Here is a 25,881-nt window from a genome sequence, read left to right on the forward strand (position 1 = left end):
CCGACTATGATTCATTCGTAAGGCAATGGAAGAGATTTCATCTTTGTTTCCATCTCTTGGAACTTTTGCCTGGACAAAGGCCTTCAGTTATCAAAACTGTGGTGAGGAGAGAATCCTGTTTTAAAATGCATGCTGCTACGGAATGCATCCAAACTTGTTTTATTCTTGCCAAATTAATTCCCATTGTTTTTGGAAACTGGATGCAAACCTGAAATTTCTAGAAATCTAATAAATTGATCTTCCTTCTGAGTTCATCTAGCAACAACATAATGTCAGTATAACTTGAATACTATGAACATATTTCTGACAGAAATGCATTTTCTGGTACCTTTCTAGATCGTGCCCTTACTCACTAAGACTTACGTAGCGTAGAATTTTGAAGAAACTTCGTTGGCTCGCTATCTGGGTGTAAGCAGGCCCCCTGCAGGGATATAGCTCTTTGTTCCATGTGATTAAGGAAAAACTCAGAATATGCAACCAGAGGAAAACTGGATTTCTCAGGAAAGGTTTCTGTTATAAGCAAAGAAATGGAGGCCAAGAACAGGTTGCAACCACTTAGGGTGTTAAATTCTGCTATCTCGTCTGACGTCTGGAAACCAAATAAGTCACTCCATTTCTCTGAATACTAACTCTTGTTTTGAAGGTTTTATTAGTCTTAGGTATTTTAATCATAGGGTGGGAAGAAATTCATCATTTTTCAAATGAAAAAGAAAAGAAAAGCATACAAATTATAGAAAAGAATGTTATCGAGGACAATGCCTCAAGTTTGAAAGCCATCAAGTTGATTTTTTTCCAAAGGTTAGAAACTTCAAAGATTAGGGAACCAGAGGGTGCCTGGCTGACTCAGCTGGTACAGCCTGCAATTCTTGATCTTGGGGTTTAGAGTTCGAGCCCCACATTGGGTGTAGAGATTACTTAAAAACAAAATCTTTAAAAACAAACAAACAAAAAAATAGAAAAACTAGAGAACCAGAGATTAAAGCAGATTAGTCATGGGATGTTGAACTCTCCCCACCAGGGTTTCAATCTCACCCCACTTATGATCTCTGAGGGCTCTTTGTGGCCCATGGGACATGCGTTTATTTGCCTGGTGTGGGAAATCTTGTGTGTCTCAACATCTCTGCATCATTGATCTCTCCTCGGGTAGGTTCTGAGCGGTATCTAACATTAATGGAATCTGGCTCACTCGCTGACCCCAGGAAAGCTGTTTGTGCCTCCATCCACAAAGTGAGGCGATTATATTAATAATTCAAAATCAAAATAATCCCACTCTTCCCTCATCTATTTTTTATGGTCTATGTTCTACAGAAACCTGCTTATTTGTAGAGAGATCACTCCATCTAAACCTAGTCCAGTGGGGGCTGCTCAGGGCCGAGGAACATGACCTTTCAAAAATCAAAGTGTAAAAACAAGCAGACAAACATCAAAAACTTCTGCAATAGTGCAGAGAACTGTGCAGGAGGAACTGTTGACAGTACCTTCAATCCCGCAAGAATTTCTACTCCCCATGACCAGTCACGGAGACTGAGAGCTCAGCCCAGAGCTGCTGGTGAATCATTAATGTATAATCTAGCCTAGAAATGACATCCTCAAGCTTCTATACCTCAAAATCGTATCAGAAAACCCCATCAATTCTTTCTATGTAGTGAGTTCTTTTTTCTTGAGATTTATTTATTTATTTTAGAGAAAGAGCGAGCCTAAATGGGGGGAGGGGCAGAGGGAGAGACTCTGAAGCAGACTCCACACCGAGGGCAGACCCCTATGTGCGGCTCAGTCTCGTGACCTTGAGATCAAGACCTGAGCCGAAACCAAGAGCTGGCCACTCAACCAACTGAGCCACTCAGGCACCTCGATATGGTGAATTCTTTTTAATCAGGCCATGGCCTTATTTAACTAACACAGGCCACATGAGCAGAACTTTCCTGCCAACTTCTGGAGAGCGAGAGTGATTGCTCCTGTGGTCCGGCAGAGCTCACCCCTCCGAGATCCCACTCTGAATCGGGCCTTTCAGATAGGGGTCCACTCAACCCAGGCACTGACCCACCACAACACTGGCACAGGAGGGGTGTGTGCATTCATTTTATTTTTGTGCACGTCGATCTAATCCCCTGATTTTCCTCCCCACCCTGTGTGTACAATCATAGCCTCAGAGGAGGCCTGTTTTTCAGCCCAGTGACTACTGAGTCTATCACTGAAGCAGACAAAGAATCCCATAGAAAGCAAAGGCTTTAGCCATCACAACTGAGACTGAAATCTAGGTTTTGTTCACCAAGTCTAATAAAAAAGCATGGTTCTTTGGAGAAAAGAACAAAACGCAATCCTAGAGAACACAGCAAGTATCCAAGCACCCGCTTTTCATGATTACTAAAACCAACAGTCCTACAAAAACAAGGAGCCGGATAATCTTTCCACACAATTAACCAGTAGGCACCAGCCTTTACTGGTGAGGGTGTACAACAGCAGGAAGTCTGACGGGACTATCAGCTGCCTGGCGAATGTATATTTGGAGTTAAAAAATCAGAGGGACATATTTTCAGCAACCTCAGTTTACCATCTAAGCCAATTACAACCTCATAAGCAATGAACACCCAATTGCCTATGATGTATGTGCCTAGTGTCTTATGGATAGTATTTCTAGTCCACGGAATAATGCCACAGGGTGTGTATTATGTCACCTGCTCTAGAAATGTAGCACTCAACACTCAACAAGATGCCTCTCACATCCATTGAGCATTTACTCTGGCTCATACACTGCTGGGTGCTCTGCACGTGTTCCTTGATTTAACCTTCACAGAGTTAGGGAATTTATTTCAAACCAGAAGGCGACAAAGCAGCTGAGCTAGCCACTGACCCAAGATCCAAATCCCTGTGCATTCCTTGGAACACCTCTCTCATCTAAACCAGAACACACACACACATTAAGTATTCTAACCATGTGGAACTGAAGGGGCCCAAGAGGCTGCCTCCACTTGGACTCTAAGATCTTCAAAAGCAAGAACTATGTTTTGTTTGCCTTGATACGTCCCATGCCTATCACAACACGTGACACACAGTAGACACGCAAAAAATGTTTGCTGAACGGAACATTGTAAAAGAGTAACGTACCTCAGGGCAAATGCTAGAGGTTAAAATATACCCAACACACCAGCTCTCTCCACCACGGGGGCCATGCAGGAGATGACTCAAACAGAGATAAAAGAGAGAAGATAAATACAGAGACGGAGACCAAAAAAGGAAGTAAAACTGCTGCGTTTCCCAACGTGTGATCCTTAGAACACCACCAGTAACAGAAGCACCTGAAATTCTTGCTAAAAGCAAAAATTCAGGGGTACAGTCCCAGATACGTGCAATCAGACACTCCAGGGAAGGGATCTGGGGACTGACGTTATTATGCACTCCCTAGATGATTCGTACACACAGGAAACCAAAAGGGATAGGGGATAGGAAGTTGTGGGAGGCCAATCACGCTGAAACTGAGACTCTGATGCACAGACAGGAAGACCAGCTATTATCTTGCCTCTAAAGGACTGATCTTTGACGAACACCTCTGTCCTGGGACAAGCCAGTTCACTTTGATACCTGACTGAGAGCTGGCACGAGTTAAAGGGAAGGGTGTTCAGAACCAGAGCAACTGTGCTGGGAACAGAGAAAACAAGCCTTAACGACTGGCCTTGAAATAAAACAAACGCCCTACAAAAAGGTTAGAGTAAAACACACATCTTTGGGAGCACCTGCACCCCCAGTTAAGTCAGCCAAGGTTTCCCCTGCAGAAGGCTGGGGATAGAGGGCTGGCTTGTCCCCTCCGTTTTCCAATTCCCATCTTAGTCAAAGTGACATTTCTGCGGTAAAGAGCACAGAGTCTTACTTGAAGGATGGAGGTAGACAATGTCTTTCACTGTGAAGTCTCGAGACTGAGCAGCTTTCAGACAATCAGCCAGCAGGCTCAGGAGCAGCAGCCAGGCCAGGGCAGGGCCAGGTTCCATGGCAGACCGAGGCGTCACTCATACAGGGGGCCCGGGAGCCAGAACTTGGGACCACGGGAGGGAACTCGCACCTGAAATATGAAGCAAGACTCATCTCAGTGTCCAACTCGAGGAAACCGTGGGAGACTTGGCAGAGCTCCTGTGCTAGGAGAATGGGCTCAGGGCAGACAGGGAGCCAAAGACACAAGGAAGTGGGGAGGCATGGAAAGAAACCTTATAAATGGCCATTTTAGAGCACTTAGAATGTTCCACAATCTATTCTTAACCAGGTCACTAAAGCTCCAGGGGTAGCAGTCCCCTCTCATATCAGCAGAGACGGTATCAAGAGAGATTGGATTTTAATGAAATCCAGGTACTTTTGCCAGGAGGCCAGGGGATGTCTGCCAGAATGCAACAATAAGTAAGTCAGGTACAAAAGTTCAAGAGCATTTCCTTGGTAATGGCGAAGGCCAGGTATGAGAGTGAAGCCTTCCTGGGTTATGGTGCCCAAGAAAACCTATACAGGGTAGGCAGGAAAAAAAGGAAGGAAGGAAGGAAGGAAGGGAGGGAGGGAGGGAGGGAGGGAGGGAGGAATGTAGGTAAATTGGCCTCTCCCAAAACAAAAAGTATCTTTACAGCTCAAAATCTCCTTAACATAACTAACAGTATTGGCGCGTGCTGTTGAAGCCCTTTCCATTGATCAATTAATTCCCCCAACAACCCCATGAGGGAGGCACTACTATCATCCCATTTTGAGTCAGCTGAAGTCCAGCCAATACGGAGGGAGTTGGTTCGAACCAAGACAGTCTGGCCACTGAATCCACACTTGAAATGGGAGGTGTTACTCTGTTCTTCCAAAGACTGATTCAAGGTATATAAACTTAAACAGATCAAATGAGGTGAAAGCATCACTGTAGCACTAAGCAGTCATCATTGTATCCTTCATTCCGGTTCTGTCCTTTTCAATTAAAATCCAGAGCAGCAGAATCTTTTACTAGGGTTGAACTGTCCAGCTTACTAAGAACGTAGATATATAACTTAACTTATACGTGCTATTTGCTTGCCGTCTTATTGCTTGCCTATAGAATCTGCGTCTCATGTTCTGCTCTTTTGCAAATACCATCATTCTGTTGCCACACAAGGGGTCATGTTAGACATGCATTTTAAACAGGCAGAAAAAAACACCAGGTGGACATTTTGTTTACAAATTTTAATACGACTATTCAATGAGATTTTTTTAAAGCATGACAAAATAATCATAATTATTTTGTCAAAATAAATAGATCAAGAGTAAATACATTACAAAACAAAATCAATAGAGAAAATCAATATGGACTAATCAGATATTAATTTTTATAGAAGCAGGATAGAAAGTATAGAAATGAACACAGAAACTAGAACACACTAAGGAGCTCAGAAGTAGACACAACTATTGACACGATATAAGTAATTTTTCAAAATTATAGAACAGGAAAATATTAGCTGAACAGTATTCTGATAACTTAATTAAAAACTGGGAAGATTAACCAAAACCAAACAATGCACAATACACTCGCAGTAACTCCAGATGGATTGATGCGTTCCTCATTTTTTAAAAATAGACAAACTATTAGGAACTAAGAGTGGAACTCTTATCACCCGGTAGCGGCTTGATGATGCCAGCCTTGCCAATTTCATGCTCACTCCCCATCTTCTGTTTACATTTGGTTCCCCGAGTGAATGCACATTCGAGAAGGGAATGAGCTGCTTGTTCCCTTAGTAAGTGTGACTGCCAGGCACTGTGCTAGGCACTTGTTTGAAAGATATGATGAACAAACCAATACTAATGCTATTTTTCGTTTGCCAGGTGACAGAGACAAACATAATCTCATCTTCAATGAATCTAGTGGTGCTTCATTTTACACCCACCCTGGCCAGCTGGGGTTGCAGCTGAGGAAGGAATCTGCCCTGCTTCAGCAGCCCCCGGCTCCCCACAGCCGAGCCCAGGGTGAGAGGGAAGGCCAGGGAAGCTATCTGGTTTTCTTTCGATACAACCTAACATTAAATATCAACTAGCTGCCAACCTAGGTTCTTCGTAATGTGAAACTTGCTGTCAGCACCAGTACTTCCCATGCACCAAACGATGCAAGCAGCACGCTTTTATTAAAGTGTCCCTCGACCACAGTATTCCTTCCCATTACTGACTGAAAGGTCTCCCTCTGCGTGGTACTAGCACTAAGCAGTATGCATTATTTCATGTCATCTGAAATAGAACGTACCCAGCCACGAGCCTTCATTGCACAGCACACGTGTACAACTATGTGTGAGTAATGGACAGAGGTGACGGCTAGACGCCTGGATTCGAAACCTCGCTCCAACACTTTCTTGCTGTGCAAACTTGAGCCAGTTACTTAACCACTCTGTGCCTCAGTTTTCTCATCTGCAAAATGAGGATAATACTACCTACCTCAAAATTTTAGTGAGAATGATGTGAGGTAACAGAGTAAAGCACTAAGAACAGTGTCTGTCACACAGGAAATGGTGTGTAATATTTCCTAACATTTATACTATTATCATTTTGTTCAAAATAGAGTTTTAAAGTCAATGTAGTTTTCTGAGTCAAGACTATGAAGTAAATGTTGTGCTATAAGTGAAAGTAAATATGGTGCCATGAATTTGGGTTCAACACACAGCTCCCCTTCCTTAAATCAGAGAAACAGAACAATTTCTGGAACTACTGGAAATCCACCCATCTCTTCCACCCCAACATCTGCCCCGTGGCTAGCCAGGCAGGGGCAGAGCAGGTGGGAGACGGGACGGGTACCTCCTGCCACCGACATCTTCATACCACAGAGGCTCCTGCAGACCCAGGTGACTTCCTGCCATCCTTCAGCCATGAAGCAAACAGATGGCCAATGCCTGTCTACACTGTCCCCATACTGCGCCTAGGCTACTCTATAAGGCCCGTGTTCCACCTTTACATATCCGCATTAGATTGTTCTTGTGTAGAAATGTCGAGAGAGCACGGGTCACGAGCACACCATCTTATATCCCCTTGAAGGTGCATGTCTCCGAAGACGTGTCCTCACACATGTGTTTAATGTAGAATTTCCAAATTCTTAAAGTAACTGAAACTTTAGGACCCCAATACATTTTACTCATGAAATTGTTCCTTCTTTAGAAAAAAAAAGGAAATACGGACTTTCGAGGCTTATATATGATTAGAAGAAGGACTGAAAGGATACATACCAGAATGGTTTAGGATTTCTGATAATTTTCACGTTCCTCTTTTTGCTTCACTTGCAGGCTCAGAAATGTCTAATCAGCATGTATTACTTCAGTAGAGTGTTTTTGTAAATTCGTAGTATTGTATAACCCATCCCCTAGTCCAGACCATCTCCATCACCCCTGCAGAACTCCTGTATCACTAGCAGCCACTCCCAATCCCTTCTCTTCCTAACCCCACAACCACTGATCTACTTTCTGTCTCTATGGATTTGCCTATTGGGAACATTTTAAGTCAACAGAATCATACACCATACAGCCTCTTGAGTCTGGCTTCTTGCAGCTGGTGTAATGTTTTCAAGGGCCATCCATGCAGTAGCATGAATGGGGACATCATTCCTTTTTGCGGCTGAATAATATTTCATGATATGGATATAACACATGTGTTTATCCATTCGTTGGTTGATGGGCATTTGAGTGGCTTCCACTTTTTGACTACTGGAAATAAAGCTGCTCTAACATTCATGTTCACACTTTTGGGTGAACATATGTCTTCAGTTTTCTTGGGTATATATACCTAAGAGAGGGATTGCTGGGTTTTATGGTAACTCTGGGTTTAACTTTTTGAGGAACTGCCAAAGTTTTCTACAGTGGCTGCACCATTTTACATTCTTATTGGCAAAATACCAGTGTTCCAATTTCTCCACATCCTTACCAATCCTTATGTTCATTAATTTTTTTTTTTATTATAGCCTAGTGAGCGTGAAGTGGTATCTCATTGTGGTTTTGATTTGCATTTCCCAAGTGATATGATGCTGAACGTCTTTTCATGTGCTTACTGGCCATTTGTAGATCTTCTTGGGAGTAATGTCAATTCAAATACTTTGCTCATTTTTAATGGGCTACTGTCTTTTTAATGTTGAGTTATAAGAGTTCTTTCTATATTCTGGACTCTGGACACTTTTCAGAGATACGATTCACAAATATTTTCTCCCTTTCTCTGTGTTAACTTTTCATTTTCTTGATGGTGTCCTTTGACATAAGAGAATTTTAATTTTGATGAGGCCCACACATTGCTTTTTATAAATCTAGATTTTCTTCCCTTACACAAGTCAAGCCCAACATTAGCACTAAGAAAAAAAATCTTCATCCAATGCACTGTAAAAGAACTTGTTTACTTTGTAGTAGCCAGGGCTATGTTTTCCACCTCTCTTTCCCATAAGAAAAACGGAATGGGCAGAACTATTTATTAATATCACCACCAACTGCTTACATCCCTGCAGTAAATCATGAAACACTACTCACTCTATTAGTATATTCTAGGAACTAAAATATGAAAGATGAGTTACATGCATTCACAATTAGTCTAACCATTACTGAAACATGGGCTCGGCTGAGGGGGATGTATTTTTTCTGTACAGATTCTCGGTAGGCAAGGAAGCTTTAATCCCTACGCCTCCCAAATCTGATGCTGGACATGCTCAGGTAATATGAAGGGTCTTTTCTAGGACTTTGACGCTTTTCTCTGGAGTCCATTGTGCCTTTGGACCGTCCTAGACATTTAGAAAAGATGTTGCATTTCCATTTTATGCACTGCTATTTGAATATGCACTGAGGACCCCATCCCTGACTACGGTTCTCTTTATGAAGAAGTACACTCTCATTTTCACAGCTCTGTGACCTTTCATTTGTTATTTATGAGCTTTTGCAAATCTAATACCACTCTGACAGATTTAATTTGTGCTCTAAATTACCTTTGCATGAGTTACTCAACTGCCGGTTTTATTCCAAAGGATTACTTGTTACATTCTGAAACAGAAAAAAAAAATAGTTTGAGATCTATTTGACTTCCTCCACTTGGTAGAAAGTAGAAAAGAGTTGCATTCTGATTTTTTACTCCGTAGTAATACTTAGTATAAAGGAGGATTTCTAACACTGGTCAGGGGGGCAAAGTGATAGACCCATAACCCAGGTCAAGTTTTACAAATCCACACCCCAATTGCTATTTCATATAGCACCCCAATTGCTATTTCATATTTCTTATCCATAAAATAAGATACTCCCAACTCCTTAAACTGGTCACTAAAACAATTAACCACTTCTGGATGCTACATTGACTGAGGAACCAACTACCAAATGACCACACCTCAGTACTAAATCAATATACAAGCAATTGTGAAGTAGAGAAGTAATGCAAATCTAAGCATTTTCTAATGCTATTCATGTTGAAGTCTGAAATGCCTACTATGGGGACAAAATGAAATTCTGAAGCCTGAAAGATCAGGAGAAATCTTGACTTAATTTCAGATATGTGTAATCTAGGCTTGGTGGTGTCTTAATGACTCGAGAAAGTGAATCCAGCTCCCAAAAGTGCAAATTAAAGACAGGTCTTCACAAAACTAAGACTACTTAAATATACCATTCTGACTATAGTAACTTCTCACAATTTGAGAACTGTTTATAGCATGGTGGTGGTTTACAAACATGTCTGCAAATTCGTTGACATGTCTCCATCGAGAGGTAGGGTCTACATCCTCTCCCCAACCTTATTGACCAGCTGACCAGAGTATGGCGGAAATAACACTCTGAGGCTTTTAAAGCTAGGTCATAGAAGGTACTTCAACTTACACCCAGTGTTCTGGAACACTCAGCCACGTAAGCAGTCTGAGTGCTTTGAGTGCCACGATGTGAGGAAGCCCAAGTGCCCACATAGAGCTCCTGAGACTTCATGAAGAGACAGTACTGTCCTGCTAGCCCCCAGCTGCTCCCGCCCCACTGCCTGCTCCCTTCCAGCTCCAGCCACGGTCTGATTAAAACTGCATGGAGACTGCAAGTGAGACCTGCCCAGCCAAGCCCTTCCCACTTCCTGACCCACATAAACAAGGAGAGATAAAAATGATAATAATCACTTTATGCTACTACATTTTGTGGTGACTTGTTATGTAGCAATAGATATCTGGAATATGAGGAACTGGTGCAGGAGAGCTAACTAGGAATTATAATGCTACTCATGAAGATAATCCCGTTTTTCACATTGGTTGCAAGGTACAGAAATCCAAATCAAACAGGCTATAATCAAAATAGGGGTAGGGGGAGAAGGGGAAGAATATTACTGTCTCATCTGCCAGTCCAGCTTGGACATAGCTTGACTTTTAATCCTCTTATCGGAACTTCTAGCCCTCAACTCTACTCTTCTCATTTGCCTTTATTCTCATTCAGGTCTTCCCACACCGTGGCCACCAGCAGCTTCAGAAGCATTACCAGACTGTTTCCCAACTGTTTCAGAAAAAAGAAAAGAAAAAAAAAAAAGGAAAAAAAACAAACTAAAAAAATAAGGGTGACCCATCCTTGAACCACAACTGGCCAGGGGAGTGTGGCATTCCAACAGGCCAGAGCTGGGTCATTAGCAGATCTCTTGGACAAACGCATAGCGTCAACTTCATGTAAATCACATGGTTTGAGAATGGGGGGGTATTGGTTTCCCAAAGGAAAATCTAGGTATTGTCATGTGAAGAAAAAGAACTGAATGCTGGCCCCGCAAAATCACACAGACGCCCCTACAATTAACAATATTAACTTCTAGTAACCTCATTAACCTGAAAGTGCAAAATGAAGGTAATGATGGCTCAAATGAGTATTTCTGCAAATGCCAGAAGGTGGGGAGGTTACCTGTTGGCATGATTTCCTTCTCAAAAAATAGAATGCCATGCCATTACAACTTTACAAACCAAAACATAAGGTACCACCAATAAACATTTTTGCCCAAGTTAGTCTGAGGTGGTTTTGTGCCCCTTGCAACAAAAGCTCTCTGGGTGGCTCAGTTGGTTAAGCATCTGACTCTTGATTTCAGCTTAGGTCTTGATCTCAGGGTCATGAGTTCAAGCCCTGCATTGGGCTCCACGCTGGGTGTGGAGCCTACTTAAAAAAAAAAAAAAAAAGTTTAAAAAAATGTCAGTAATAGAGAACTACTCAGAGATTACATCTTTCAGACTTCATAGACACTGATGTTCCATTTCCATTAGCTACAGGGAGGTATATGATCATAGCCCAATATGAACTGAGGACCTACTTGCATAAAAATCAATGCTTTTTAAAAAACGTTTACTTCTTTTTCTGGAACCCCTTGGCAAGGCTAGAGTTATAGGGAAAATCTGCCTTTGTACCTTTCCCCAATCTCATTTAAAGGTCAATTGCATTAAAAATGCTTCAATTCCTAAAGGATAAATGATGTCTGGCCAAGTATGCCCAACAGTATATTCACATTTCTAAAAGATGTTATATTAACTCTCTTCCCTTTGTTGGCTGTTTGCTTGTTTGCTTCCTCAATCAATTTGAAGTTTCAAGAGAACTGATAAGAAGGCATTTTGAAGTACAAACAGCCACAAGGGGATGGAGTCAAAGAACTCTCCAGACTGGAATGGAACACTGGGTACATTTCAGTTCCAGCCTGCCATTTTTTATTTACCTGAAAGGGAGTGGTGGTTTGGAGAAATTTTTGCTTCTGTGTCTTTTATTAAATGTGTCTATATGATTAAGAATGTCATATTTTATTTTTTCTAGGAATTTTCATCCTAGAAACCTTCCAAAAAATGTGGAAGTTCAAAGTGTTTGTACATATTATTATTAATTCCCATCTTCAATTTATTAACACTCACTTAACCTAATCTTGATTCTCACCCAGGACCGAGAAGAACCAATCCACATGAAGTATTATTTCCTATTTTGCATAGAGTAGGGTTCTGCCCATGGTTCCAAGAATCCTAACCAAGTTTTTTATTTTTTAGTTAACATACAGCATGTAAGACTGATGAATCACAGACCTGTACGCCAACCAAGTTTTTGTCCAAAGGCTTTGAAAGTTGTTTCCAGTTAGCCATTTATAATTCAAGTTCAAGAAAACTGTAGTTGCTAGTTTTAGAGGTGTGGAGAACCCTTTCCAAATTTCTTACAAGGTAGGAGAGCCAGCCTGTACTCTCTCTTTTTGTGGGAAAAATGAAATAAATAAAATCAAATAGCCAACATCAAAACAGTGGCTTAGGTAAAAATTCTATGGCTATCATTTTTCAAATCACTGGGTTCCTTAGTAGCTAAGTACTAAATCTTAATCGATTTTTCTCATTTAATAAAGAATATGTTTCCAAAAGCAAATCTATTCATGCACTCATCCTCCAAATTTCTGATCAACCGATACCTTGAGCTAGGCACAACACGTCTCCTGAGAGTGCAAAGACCATTATGGTTTCATTTTGGTGAAAGGGTATTGGGGTCTGTGAACACTCACAGTCTGACTATTTCCTCCCCCTGGGTGTGAAGGCAGAGCAATGTATCAGATGACCTCCTGACTCAGTATCATTGAGGTGTGAATTCTTCCTTTGTAATGCACCGTCTTCATTTACAAGCCTCCATAAATAATGGTTATTAAAGAAGTCTATTATTGTAGCAAAACAGAATATAATAAGATTTTACATAGTAGCATTCATCCAGGCAGAAAAAGATGTAGAAGTTATTAATAAAAGAAGACTGTCCTTGATAATAGAAACTTTTTTATTTTTGCATCTAAATTAACTCCCTTCTTAGAGAAAAAACACCGAGCAGCTTCTTGGGGATGAGGGAATGTAGGTATCTAAGGAGACGCCACTCCCTGACTGCTGATACTAAAGAGCCGCAGGACATCCTCTATTCCTCTCCCCTGCTCATTCCTGAGTCTTCCTATCTCTGTTCCCCAGTTGTCCTCCTTGTTCTCTATTTTACTAGCTCATTCACTCATTCATCATGCTCTACGGGACAGGTAGAGACAGCGTTATCTGTTATACGCACTGTCATTAAGAGTGCCCTATTACTAAAATCATTGATGTCATTCTTAAAAATCCCCTTAAGGTTGCTAGGTTCATGGGAAGAAACGCTGATTTGCCTTGTATGCAAGGGAGAGATGATACATCGTTGAGTCATTTAGTCAAGAGTGATCACGGGGCGATGTTGACCTCCTGTCCTTACAACTGAGGCCACACGTTAGTGAGACTGCAGGTAGAAGAGCCAGGTAACACAGTGACTGCACCAACCCTATACCGGCCCTCAAGGAGGTCACCAGGTCTTACCAATAAAGCCCAACCTGAGGACCACAGTCCTTGCAACCAACCAGGGCAGCTTATCTGGAAGAGGGGAAAAAGGGAGATGTGAAGACAGGGATGACCCATTACATTTTATAGAGACCCAGTTAAGATCTAGGTTCATATGAATTATCAAATAATTATACTAGTAATAAGACACTGGAAATAAGAGGGATTAGAGGAAACAAAGGATGTTAGAATTCCAAAGTATCATAGACAGAGGTGGACGTACCATGTAGTGAAGGGTGAGCTTCAGGGTCCCTGATTGTAGGGGCCCCTGCCAAGGCCCTGTTCCTCATTTTAGGATGATTAATTCATGAATCTTTTTCCTTAAGGATTCCTTAAGGAGCTTCTCCCTAAAAACCTGGATCAGCCACCCCTGGCCACAGTAATGCAAAAGCAATTTTTTTTATGAGTAACAATACTCTTGCTTTTTCTCTGAAAGGGGTTAGGTTAATAAACAGAAATACATGCTGTTATTACACTCTCGTGGAAAGGAAAAAAAAAAAGTAGATAAGACAGCACACTAACAAAGGCCGGCCTCAAACCTGGGGAAGTGGAATTATAGCTGGAGAAAACAGTCCGCCGACCACACAACTCCATCCCTCTGGGACCCCCTCCGGCACCGCCTGTGAGCAAATCTCCCAGGACACTGAATGCAGAAAGAATGTAAGGCGCCCCCAAGGCAAAGGAGAAATTTAGGCCGAGAGAAAACCCCAAGCTTTAGATAACACATGTTTTGTGAACTATTTCAAGAAGGGCCAAAGAAACCCCTTCATCTTCTCGCTGGACGGGAAAGGAGGCCACCGCAAAGGGAGCAAAAAGATCACACCCAGCAGCCCAGGCCATTGATCAGGTCCCAGGCAATGGAGGTGAAAGGGCATTAAGTAACCAGCTCCAGAGCCAGGCAATCCCAGACCCTTTTACCTACGTCCTGGGATGACTGTGAGAACAAACAGGAACTGCCTGGAAAGACTGGGGAGCACGGGTTCTGGAACCAGCCCAGGCTATAATTCTGACTTGGCCACTAATAGCTGTATAACCTTGGGCCAGTTTCTTAATCCCTGGGCCTCAATTTCTTCATCTGCAAAATAGGGGCATTCATACCGCCTGTGCCACAGGGCCCTTAGGCGGACTAAAGGAGTTAACACACATAAAGCACTTTGAACCATACCTAGCACATGCCTGCTAGCTGAGAGCATTCTCAGAATCAGCCCCCAGGGTCCTAACAAGGCATCGGGTTACTCATTTGGGTCAAGATGCTGGCTCAGAACCCTCTGCTTGCCAGTCCAGAAAGGAGTCCTCTGTGGAATTCTGTATTCTTGTAGGAGAAATCAAAAGTCCAGGTTGCTTGCCAGATTTTTTAGCTGATCCCAACTAAGAGCGGCATCCTCAGGTGAGGATAAAAACACAGGGCAAATGAATTAAGTGAGGCCGACCAGAAAGGCCGAAGACAGGATTTCTCAAAGTGACGAATGCTTTCTCTTTAAAGAGAAAGACGTCTCACAGACAGAATCTCATCTATCCCTACTCTCAACTAATTCATCCTAATTATAATAATTATAATGCTTCTTACTATACGCAGAAAACTAGGACGAAGCTCCTTTGCTTAAAACCCATGCAATAGCTTTAAAGCTAAACAACATTACCAAATATAAATAAAATTGCATTCAAATTAAATATACTAATGAAATAAAGTGGAAAATAACAGTAATGACTAGCACTTACGGAGCACCTACTGTAGGGCTGAACAGTATGAAATCACTACTACTTGAGCATTTTTGACCTACAAAAACGGCAGTCTTGTAAGGCTCAACCCACCATGAGCAAGACACCCTCTACGTGCTTTCTTGAATCCCCACAGCACTGTGAAGTCAGCACTATTATTACCCCATTTTACAGATGAGAAAACTGGGGCTCCAAGAAATGAAAACACATTTCTAAATCTTCTATATAACTACAGGTGGCCAGCAGTGAGCAGAACCCACTTGGGGAAGCCCCGACCTAGGAGGAATACAGCATCTGGGACAGGGTGATGAACGAAGAGCCAGACCCAGAAGAGGTTTGGGGCAGCTAGCGAGCACAAGAAGGACACCAAGATGGGGACGCTGGGGCGCAGGTGCCACCCCCAGAAGACCATCCTGACTGCGTGCCCTTTGGTGTGTGTTCTGGATGGAGCACAAAGAGGGCTTTGCTGGGCGGGACTCCGAGGAAGAGAGGCACTGGCCCTCCTCGGGGAGCAAGAGTCAAGGTGCAAACCTGGAGAGAGGAGGTGCAGGGAAAGATAAGAGGAGAGAGCATAAGGAAGAGAGAATGGGGTTGTCAAAGAAGGGCCAAGATTTCCAAATTTGCTGCATGTTGGTGTCAGCTGGGATTGTACCATATGGCTGACGATGGCTCTCCCGCATTACAGTTTCCCTGTGGGGTGTGACCTCAGTAGGGAGGCCCAACACCTCTCTCCGGGTGATGCTCATTGCAGCAATGCTTGGGAAGCTTTATCCTACTTCTGCAAGTGTTGGTGGAAGGAAACAGCTCTGAGGTGCATTCCATCCATCCATCCAAGGCAGCGGCAACCAGGCTCAAAGTTCCCCAGAGCACTCAGTTAAGGAACTAGTAAGTAGTCCGAAATAGTCAGTGCTATGTATTCCGCTAGGTCTCCTCTCTCTATCCTTCCTGGTCTCCTCAGAGGACCCAGAAACGGAAATGAGCAGGCCATGACCTATAGAAGGACCACAGCTTCCAACCTGGTTTCTCCGATGCTCTGGCCCCAAACCTGACAGGCTTTTCCTGGCCATGTTGGTAACGACTTCCCCAAAGTGGTTTGCATCCTCTTGATGTGGTGATTGTCCCATGTTGCCCTTGAAAGTCTCAAGGGTAAAGTGCACTCTACCTTTCCGACCCAGCACACTTAATTTTACAACAAAAGAGAAAATGTTTTGAGGCCTCTCCTGGGACAAATATATGCCTACAACCATTACTCTTCAGGTAGTAAGAGAGAAGGAAGCATTTTTGAGAAAGGAAACAAATAGGCCAACATTTTCAGAGGCAGCATGGAGTGTTGGAGGAGAATGGCTCTTGCAAACTGCAGACTTGAGTTGAACTCTTGCTCTGCTACAAAGAGCCATGTGAACTCAAGCACTAAACTCCCCGTGGCTCAGTCTCCTTGTCTGCCCTGAGACACAGGGATGCTTTCAACTCATTGGGACCCCCACACTGCCATTTCCACTGTGAGTGACTACGATTGTGAAGCTAAGCCCTGATCAGGAAGGGACCCCTCTCCATCCCTTTAGAGGTGGCAAATTTTCCATCTTTACTGACTTTCCAGGCATTCATTCTGATGTTATTCATAGAAGGAAAGCTGGGCTGATAAAGCAAAAAGAAAAGAATCGTCGTTAGGAATAAACAGGAAAGGTAGTAATACATTCATCCTGATTTCACTCTGTTAAGTTAGAATAACATAGGTCCAATACCAAAACCATATAATTTATGCCATTGCATTGGATCCTGCCAGGTCATTTTCATAGAGGTTACAAGACGAAAACATGAATCTACCATAGAAAATAATCCTACCAGAGACAAAGGAACTGAATCAAAGATCTTAAAAGGATTGGGATTTGATACAGGATGACTAGTTGCTCCAATTCCTGTTTTCATGCTTACAAGGATCTGAAGTCTCTGGCTAGCCTATTTATTTATTTGACGGAGAGAGGGGGCATAAGCAGGGGGAGTGGCAGGCAGAGGGAGAGGGAGAAGCAGACTCCCCACTGAGCAGGGAGCCTGACGTGGGGCTCGATCCCAGGACCCTGGGATCATGATCCAAGCTGAAGGCAGATACTTAACTGACTCAGCCACCCAGGTGCCCCAAGAACTGTTTCTATTATAGGTTAAGAGTCCCTAACTCAGTTTGCTTGAACTATAAAATCTTAACCTTGCAGATCAAAATGTAGGTAATTGTAAGGGGCTGTCCCCCACTTTCAATCCTCCATTATTACTCAGTCCAGAAGGTTCCAAATTTCTGTATTCTAAATAATGCTATGAGTAGCATCCTTGCTACTGTAGCACATGGCCTGTTCCCCATTATTTTCTTAGAATAAACTCAGACATGGGGAAAACTAAAGTGAAAAGACCCTGTCTTCCACTGGGTAGACCAGGAAGAATGTTGGGGGTCTCCCTTCCCTGGAATTGTGTCATAAAGCTATGATGTAAGTATTTCCCTGGATCCCTTGTTTTCCTCTGCTTGTAATCAAGAAGGAAAGAGAAGAATTTCTCTTGGTCCTTCCCTCCTGCAGGATTGATTAAGCCAAAAATATCAAGTCTAGGTAAAATGTGGAAATATTCGAGTTTCCCATGACAATACAATCCAACTTTTTACCATGAGACTTGGGAACAAGATATCTTTTCTAATCTTAATTGACACTGCAAGTTCAACATGTCCCACTAATAATGCATGCCCTAAGTATGGCCCAAAAAAGCATCATAAACTCCAAATTAACTACTGGTTTATTTGGGAGAATTCATTCATTTAATAAACACTTACTGTGTCTAATATTTATTGGGTATTCTACATTCTGGGGTTATAGAGTAGACAATACAGATGAAAACCATATTTGAAGTTCTGGCTCAATATATTTCTGGTTTATTCCAGCTCAGTATCTTTGGAAGAAGAAATTGATTCAAGAAAAATTAATACTGAGATACAGTTCAAGATCCAGCTGATTAAATATAGCTCATTTACATTGTTGACTCAGAACAGTTCAAGTTTCTTTTAGTGGTATAGTGCTTGGGGACTCTCTACTCCAAAATGAAACAACAAAAATGTAACACATGAAATTTTTTTTGTTACTCACCAGATCCCAAAACCCCAGAATAGTTCTGGACATTCTTCTCTTCCTGATAATGTAATATCTTCCCAGGCTTTTTGATCCTACTTTCTAAATACCTTTCAAATCAGTCCCATCTTCTTCATCATGCCTAGGGCCAGAACTTCAGTTCAGGTCCTTAATTTTTGGTTGGATCATTGCCATAGCTTCTAAACTGGTCTGCCTGTCTCCAGTCTCTTTTCATTCCAATATTTCTAACAGTTTTCAAAAAGGATTCTGCATTAAGTCCATGCCATCTGCAGCAGAGAAGCACATCCCTTTTGAAAAAGAGCTCCTGGCATATTGCTGAGTCTGCTAAAGACAGAATGCTTGAGTCTGTGCTAACAAGCAATCGTGCATTCAGAACTGCCCGTTAGAAGCTGGGTTCTATTAGACCTAATCGTTCATAAAGGCACCTGCCAGAACCTCGCCAGCATCATTGCCTGGGGGCTTACGAAATGCCTGACGCACAGGCATGGAATCCTGCACAGCACAGCATCTCACCGGGACCCACTCCTCAGAAAGGGGGTGCGCATGGAGCCCAAGACCATGTAGCTGGCCTCACCAAATGCTGGAACGGCCTTCAGAAGGTATAGATGAAGCACCAGCACAGAGGCAATACTTTGAATGGAAGGGGTGCCAGCCTCAGGAGGCAACATACACATCAGGTCAGGGTCCTCCATATGATGCTGTGTCCCAACCAGGAAGAACAAATGAGTCCAAAAACAAAGGGATAGAAGCATGACTGGCCCCTCTTAGCATCACCCCCAGGGATCCATGCAACTCTGAGCTCCGTGATATGGGAGGTCCTCATTTACAAAGGGGCACAATCTTACCAAAGGACAGGGCAAGGTCCCACCAAACTACAAGTTTCAGCTCCCACCAGGACACCTGGGACTATCTGTGTCCAATGGCCAACAGAATGCCATACTGGCAGGCATAAATGGTCCTACATAGCAGGAAGAGGCAAGGCTACTTTTACACAACGAAGGCAGGGAGGAATCCATATGAAAGCTAGGGGATTCTCAGAGATGCTTCCTGATACCCCCTTACCCCAGTGTGGCTGTGAAAACACACCTGCAGCAGTCCCAGTCAGAAAAGGGGATGATGACCAAGGTTCCCGACCTCCAGGAATGAAGATTTGGGTCACACTCTTAGGTAAACCACCAAGACCTACCAAGGTGATAATCAAGGACGTGAGAAATTTAGAATGGATATTGTAGGAGGGAGAGGAGGAGTAGCCGTTGCAGCCCCCAAATTAACTGCAGCAAGGATGGGATATAATTTGTCCAACCAAACCTTCGTCTTCTGAGGTCCCCCTCAGGAAGAGCAGCCCACAGGAACCACAGGGGTGCTCCTCCTTGAATTTGCATAGAGAGGAAGGTCTGTGGGACACAAAGGGCAGACTGTAGCAGCCATGAGAACAAGCGTCATGATCTCTGACCATAGGGAGCACAAATGACCTTCAGCCCTAGCTGCGCTCCAAAATCCATCACCACGTTCATACTGAGGCCGCACTTCCAAAAGGCTGCTCCTAGCCAATGGGGATGGCAGGGATACTGAAGCTGGCTCATTTTCTGAGAATATGGGAGACTCCTCTGATAGGTGACTGGCTCGAGGGTACCAAGGGCACTTGGTAAACTTTCTGGGAATTGCACTCTAGGCTAAGATCCCTTCCTCCTTTCCTCCCTCCCTCTCTCCCATGCTCCCTCCCTCTCAAGGAGTGGGCCTGTACCGCTTCTGACAACTCTCCCAGCCTCCCCCAGCCCATCCCCATTTCTCTCATAGGTGTATAATAAACCTCTTACACATCTAATCCCATCTCAGCATCTGCTTCACTGTCTTCAACACTCCACAGACACCGCTAATGAGCCTGCAACTTTCTGCATCCAAGCCTAGGAAAATCTACCCTACTTCCTCTGTCTAGAATGCCTCTTCCCCTTTGCTTTCCGTCTGGGGACTGAGGTTTGGCAGCCAGGATAAGCAGCACACTTTGGCCTGGCCCTGTTTTCACGATTTCTGTTTTTGCATGACCAGTTCAAGGGGATCTGCCTGACTACAGAGCGTAGCTTCACCCTATCCTATACCAAGTTGTAGGGCTCCACACATTGATCCTGTATGGTACACATCCCACACAGTGTCTCCCCCTAGATGGTGACAGAGTCTAGAGTGTGTCCATCTGTGACAAGCAGCCACTACTCGGCTCCAGCTGAATGCTGCCATGAGGCCTCTCTTGAGTTTTCCAAAACCCTTAGAAATTTCAAGAAACACCTCAAACTATAACCTGGCTATTTGAAAGATTTTAATGGATGAGAAATCTTTTCATTATAAAATTACAGAAACTAAATGAGGATTTAGAAAATATAGTGAGCATTTTTTTAAATATTAATAAATATTTGGTAGTAAATGCTTTAGTAAAATCACTTTGAAACTGTTTCTCATTCTTACACTCTGAAACTTATTTTTCTGAATAGTGGCATAAAATATAAATTAATTTGGGGGAAGAAGACAAAAAGTGTAATACAATTTTCTTAAAGGAATATCTACCCTATCAAGTTTCCATTGCTTCTTAAGTCCTATTTCTAATGATGTAAATTTGTAAAGAAACATGAATACAACAGCCAGTTCTAGGGAGACTTGGCCATAGATTTTGGGGTTGCTAGAGACCCATCTATACATTGTAAAGATACAACTAGCTACCCTTGGCCTGTCCCTAACTTAGGCACACCTGCACTCAGCTAGTCTGAAGCGTGTTCTCATTGTGCGGTAAGGTGCGGTGTGTGGATGGAGCCCCAAATTAGAGTGAACCTGGCGATTGTTCCAAATACTTCTTTCCATCTTCCCCTCAAGTCCCCAGTCACATTGCAAATCAATTGCCTGGTACCGTTCCAGTTCCACAAAGCAGATATGTGAAGCTGACTTTCCTAATAACCCTGGGCAGCACTTTGAAACACACAAATTGAAGCTGCTGTGTGTCTGTGAGTATTGGGAGAATTTTAACAACTGGACTAAAAGGCCAATCAAATGGTAAACTCCCAGGGGAAACGCTCATGCCAGAGAATAGATTAACTGTTAGCTGATTTCAAGAACAAATGGAAAGTGCAAACTCAGAGAAATGAGTGGGAAAGGAGAATAAAATAAGTGGGATATGAACAGCTGAAAGGATTTGGGCCACAGAAACCGTGGTTTGGTAAGCCTGTAACACAGCAGAAAGATGAAATCCTTTTTTCTTCCTAATTCCTTCTTTTTTAAAAATCAAGTTTCATTTTTCTTTATACATGATAAAATTTGGGCAGGTTTGTTCTCTTCATCTGTTTTCCTGTATATTGTGATAAATGAGGGGGTAGGAAATGTATCCAGTAACTTACAAACTTGACCTCCTCTTTCCCCTGCCCCAGGCCCACCTGAGCAAGGAAAGGCTGCAGGCAAGGATGTTGGGTTCAGGACTACTGGGCACCGGGGGATATCTGGAGGGCCTTCGGGACAGTCTCCTAAATATTCTCAATTTGCCTTATGTGAGGAGAAAGCCAACTGTTGGATGGTGCTTAACGATAAAGCCAGAGAGAAAGAACAATGCCAGCCACAGGAGAGGTCGTCCGAGATGAGTGTGACATTGTCAAAGACAACAGAAATGCACGAGAAATTAAGAATACCAGAAACCTAGCAAAATATTGTCACTATGCTTGGTCTTAAAATTCAGTTCTGGGCTTCCTGGCTCAAACAACAGTATGGGGAGCATGAGTTCATGATTATGAAAGAAGCAAACATCACTGGCATGTAATTCATGAACAGAAATTCTCCTGGAAGTATTTATTATCTACCTTCCATTTTCATTTCCACCATATGAGACTGGAGCCTAATACGAAATGAATTTCTATATACAATTTTTTAGATTAAAAAATGGAAAACGTTGACAACGTTTTGGCTCCCAATTACCACAGTGCCCACAATGCAATCTTGAATATTTATTCCCTGTTAAGTGGATAAAAAGAACAGAGACACTGCTGGTTTAAGAGATCTCTCCTGGACACTGTACTGTGTTTACAATGTTCACAGACCACAGTCCCGATGTGACTGATCACCAACATGATCTGTAAAGTAGACTATTACAGAAACAGACTCAGAAAGTCTAAGGTAGACTCCGAAAATCTGTATTAGAACTACAACCAACAACAAGCACAACTTCTGTGATGACTTAAAGATTTCCAGGTGTAGAAACTTTAGGGTTAGATCAAGAAAAACATGGATAAACATCATCCCTAAACAGCAGTTCCCCAAAAATGAAATAAAAATTGACTAATAAAGGGGGGTAAACAGAAGGGGGAATGAACCACAAGAGACTATGGACTCTGGGAAAAAAACTGAGGGCTTCGGGGTGGGGGGGAGGGGATGGGATAGACTGGTGATGGGTAGTAAGGAGGGCACGTATTGCATGGTGCACTGGGTGTTATACGCAACTAATGAATCATGGAACTTTACATCAAAAACTAGGGATGTACTGTATGGTGACTAACATAATATAATAAAAAAATATTATTAAAAATTGACTAATAAATCTTTTCAAAATGTTTAACCTTGTCAGTCTTACAGTGAATCAAAACAATGATTCAAAACAATATAATTCGTTCACCTATAAAATTGGCAAAAATACTTTCATTTGATAATACCCGATGTTAATGAGTGTGTGGGAAAAGGACAATCTCATTTGAGAAGGAAATTAGTTTCTCCTTTTTGGAAGGTAATTAAAAAGTATCTATCAATTTTTTAATGTGTGTATTCTTTAATCCAAAAATTCCATTTCCAACAATTTACCCAGCAGATACATTTCAAAAGTGTGCCAAGATAATATAGGGGAGAATGTTCTGATAATCTAAATATGTAATAATAATGGGGAGGTTTATAAGTTAAAGTAATACCATATGAAGGAATATTGTGTAACTTTTAAAAAAGGAAGATCTACATGATATATTATGAAGAAAAAAAATAGACAATGCACATGAGAATGTACACCATGGTCCTTTTTGTGTTTTCAAAAAAGGAAATGCACAAATACACACACACACACACACACACACACACACACACGGCCTCTACACATAACCTTTATTTTCAAAAAGATACCTAAAAAATTGTTAATAATTATCTTTGGGGAGAGGGCCTCCATCGGAGGAGTGAGGGAAGTTTTTACTTTCATTTTGTTTCTATACTGTTTGCATTTTCTCACCACGGACAAATATTCAAGGGCATGCATGGTGTTTTCTGCAAGATCTGTTTAATTCCATGCTAGTTTCCCTCACTCTCTAGTACATTTCTTAGTCAAATACTTCTGTCAATCACTATGTGAGTGAGTCAATTTATTTCAGATTATATCCCACCCACGCGGCCAACCCACTTACTAGAAAAATGGATTTGAGAAGGCCTATAATAAAAGACTCATAGTAAGGCTATTAAATAAAAGCAGCAAATAAAATTCATGGGAAGGAGAGGAAATAAAAAGCCCAGGCAAATGTATTGACTATGATTGAGCAGTCAGCATGGCTCCAAATTTCCTAAGGAAAAGGCCAAAGTAGAAACATGATGGTTGATGTCATTCTTATTGCCTGGAAAAAGATTTCATGCCTGTTTGTCAAAGATTTTTTTTTACTTAGTGCTGAATTCTAAGAGCCCTGATCCAAGGCACTTTGAAAACATCTTGATTTTATGGACTTAGGCTCTCAAATCTGACCCTGCATCAGAATCACCCAGGGGACTTGTGAAAACACAGATTTCTGGGTTTTATTCCCAGGGTTTCTGATTGAGTAGGTGTGGGGTGGGGCCTGGGATGCGTTTTCACTTCTAACAGGTTTCTAGGTGAGACTGGTGCTGCTAGTCAGGAACCACACTTTGGGGCACAGGGCTCTTTGACCAACACTTCGTTCATTAGCCCTTAAGGGTTAATGACTTCATCAGTAGTTCTGCCGAGGCTCTGGGGGGTGCTCTTCACATAAGCGGTCCAGTGAACGACTGAAATGTAATCCAGTTTCTTATGATCTAGTCAGAAAACAAAGATGGAACCTGAGACAGCCACAGACATAAATGTATTGCACACGCCTTAGCCCTTCTAAATACAGATTCATTCCACATCACCTGCCCCTGATAGGGCTTAGACAGGAACTGATACTGCAAATCCATGAGTGGCATTAGCAATAGCCTCATTTTACCCACACAGGAGACTGGTCTCCTGCCAACATCCAAAATATATTATCATTCAATTCCAAAATCAAGAATCAATGACCTTTAGACAATCTGCACTTTTTTTTTTCCTATTGACATGGGGAATAGAGGATTAACTGTACCAGGAATTAACATAGGACCTTTCTCCTGGAGAGGTAAGAGTTCAAAACACTTTTCAGATAAACAACCTCATTTGTCTTCCAATATCCTGGGGGGGGGGGGGTCCCTGCACCTTCATTATAGCACTGGAATTCGAAGTCTGAGGCCACTGTCTAATCCCTACTTGGTTCATGGTTCTTAAAACACTTGGTGTCATAGGAAATAACTGGTGCGTTTAACAGCTGCACTCAGATCAAGATCACACACTCAAATCAAGATCACACACACACACACACACACACATTTACATGTACACTGACACCAACAACCAATATAATTTACAAGATTAAAAGCATCTAAAAATATATCCAAAATATATACATTGTACCTCAAAACAGGGAAAATTTTTAAAAAGTATTTTTAAAAAACTAAAAGTGCTCTGAGATACCTCAATTTCAGTAAGCTTACCTTGTTTTCAATAGTTCAGGTGCTTTAAATAAGCACCTACTGTGTGCCAAGTACTGTTTCAGGAACTGGGATTAAAAGTTGGACACAAACCCTACTCTGACAGTACTTACAAGATCTGTCATAAAACAGATCATTCCAGATAATAGGGATAGGGTGGGTGTAATATTAGCTATAGGTGAATAGTGCTCAGAGAAGGGTAATTTGACCCCTCCTGGGGGCCCCAGGGGGCTTCCTGGGGGAGAAGACACAGACGGAGGCCTGACAGGTGAGCAGGCGACAGCTGGAATGAAGACAGAGGGGTATGGCGACGAAGGACCCAGGGCTAGGCTGAAGGTTACATACCCAAAATCCAATCACTCCTTCTTTGTTACAAACAGAAATTCAATTTTGTTCAGGGTGGCATCCAGCCTGACTGGAAATACACTTCCCAGAATTTCCTATAGCCCTGGTGATCACGTGACACAGTCTGGGCTAATGAGATGCAAATGACAGCCACCGTGGGTCTTCAAGGAAAGCTGGTAGCTCCCCTGTGGCTTTTGCTTTTCCTTCCTTGCCCTTCACCCTTCTCGCTGCCCGCAATGTAGATGAGAAGCCCAGAGGTGTGAGTGTCGTTTGGGGGAGTATGAGGAGTAGAAAGATGGAACAAAGCTGGTCTCTCAGAGCTCTCCCATCTGCCCTGGGCTGCCAGCTTCCAGTCTTCTTAGTAATGAGAAAAGGCGGTGCCTGGTAGGTACAGCCCCTGGAGTGGGGAGGCACCCGGATGGATGCGAACAGAAACCCGTTTTATATACGTAGGCAAGACTCTTTATGCGCTACAATTTATCTGTTTGCAAATCAAATCTTAGAGCAAATGCTAACATCCAAAAGCAACCTTCCTGAATCCTTCACTTTTATCAAAACATGAAATTAAGGATGTCCTAGCACTTTAAAAAAAATCCTGCTATAATTAAGCAGCAAACACTATTAACA

General features: G+C 42.4%; 1 protein-coding gene across 1 annotated transcript in view; it reads right to left on the reverse strand.

The window, feature by feature from the left end:
• The window catches only part of LYPD6 (LY6/PLAUR domain containing 6), a 119,591-nt gene that overhangs the window by 21,724 nt on the left and 71,986 nt on the right, over positions 1–25,881 (reverse strand). Inside the window, exon 2 of the mRNA XM_040645098.1 lies at positions 3,866–4,054. Coding sequence (XP_040501032.1) covers positions 3,866–3,983 — 118 coding nt within the window. The 5' untranslated portion in view covers positions 3,984–4,054. The remainder of the gene's footprint in view (positions 1–3,865; positions 4,055–25,881) is intronic.

Source organism: Ursus maritimus, unplaced genomic scaffold (assembly GCF_017311325.1).
Source record: "Ursus maritimus isolate PB19 unplaced genomic scaffold, ASM1731132v1 scaffold_1, whole genome shotgun sequence".
Lineage (NCBI taxonomy): Eukaryota > Metazoa > Chordata > Mammalia > Carnivora > Ursidae > Ursus > Ursus maritimus.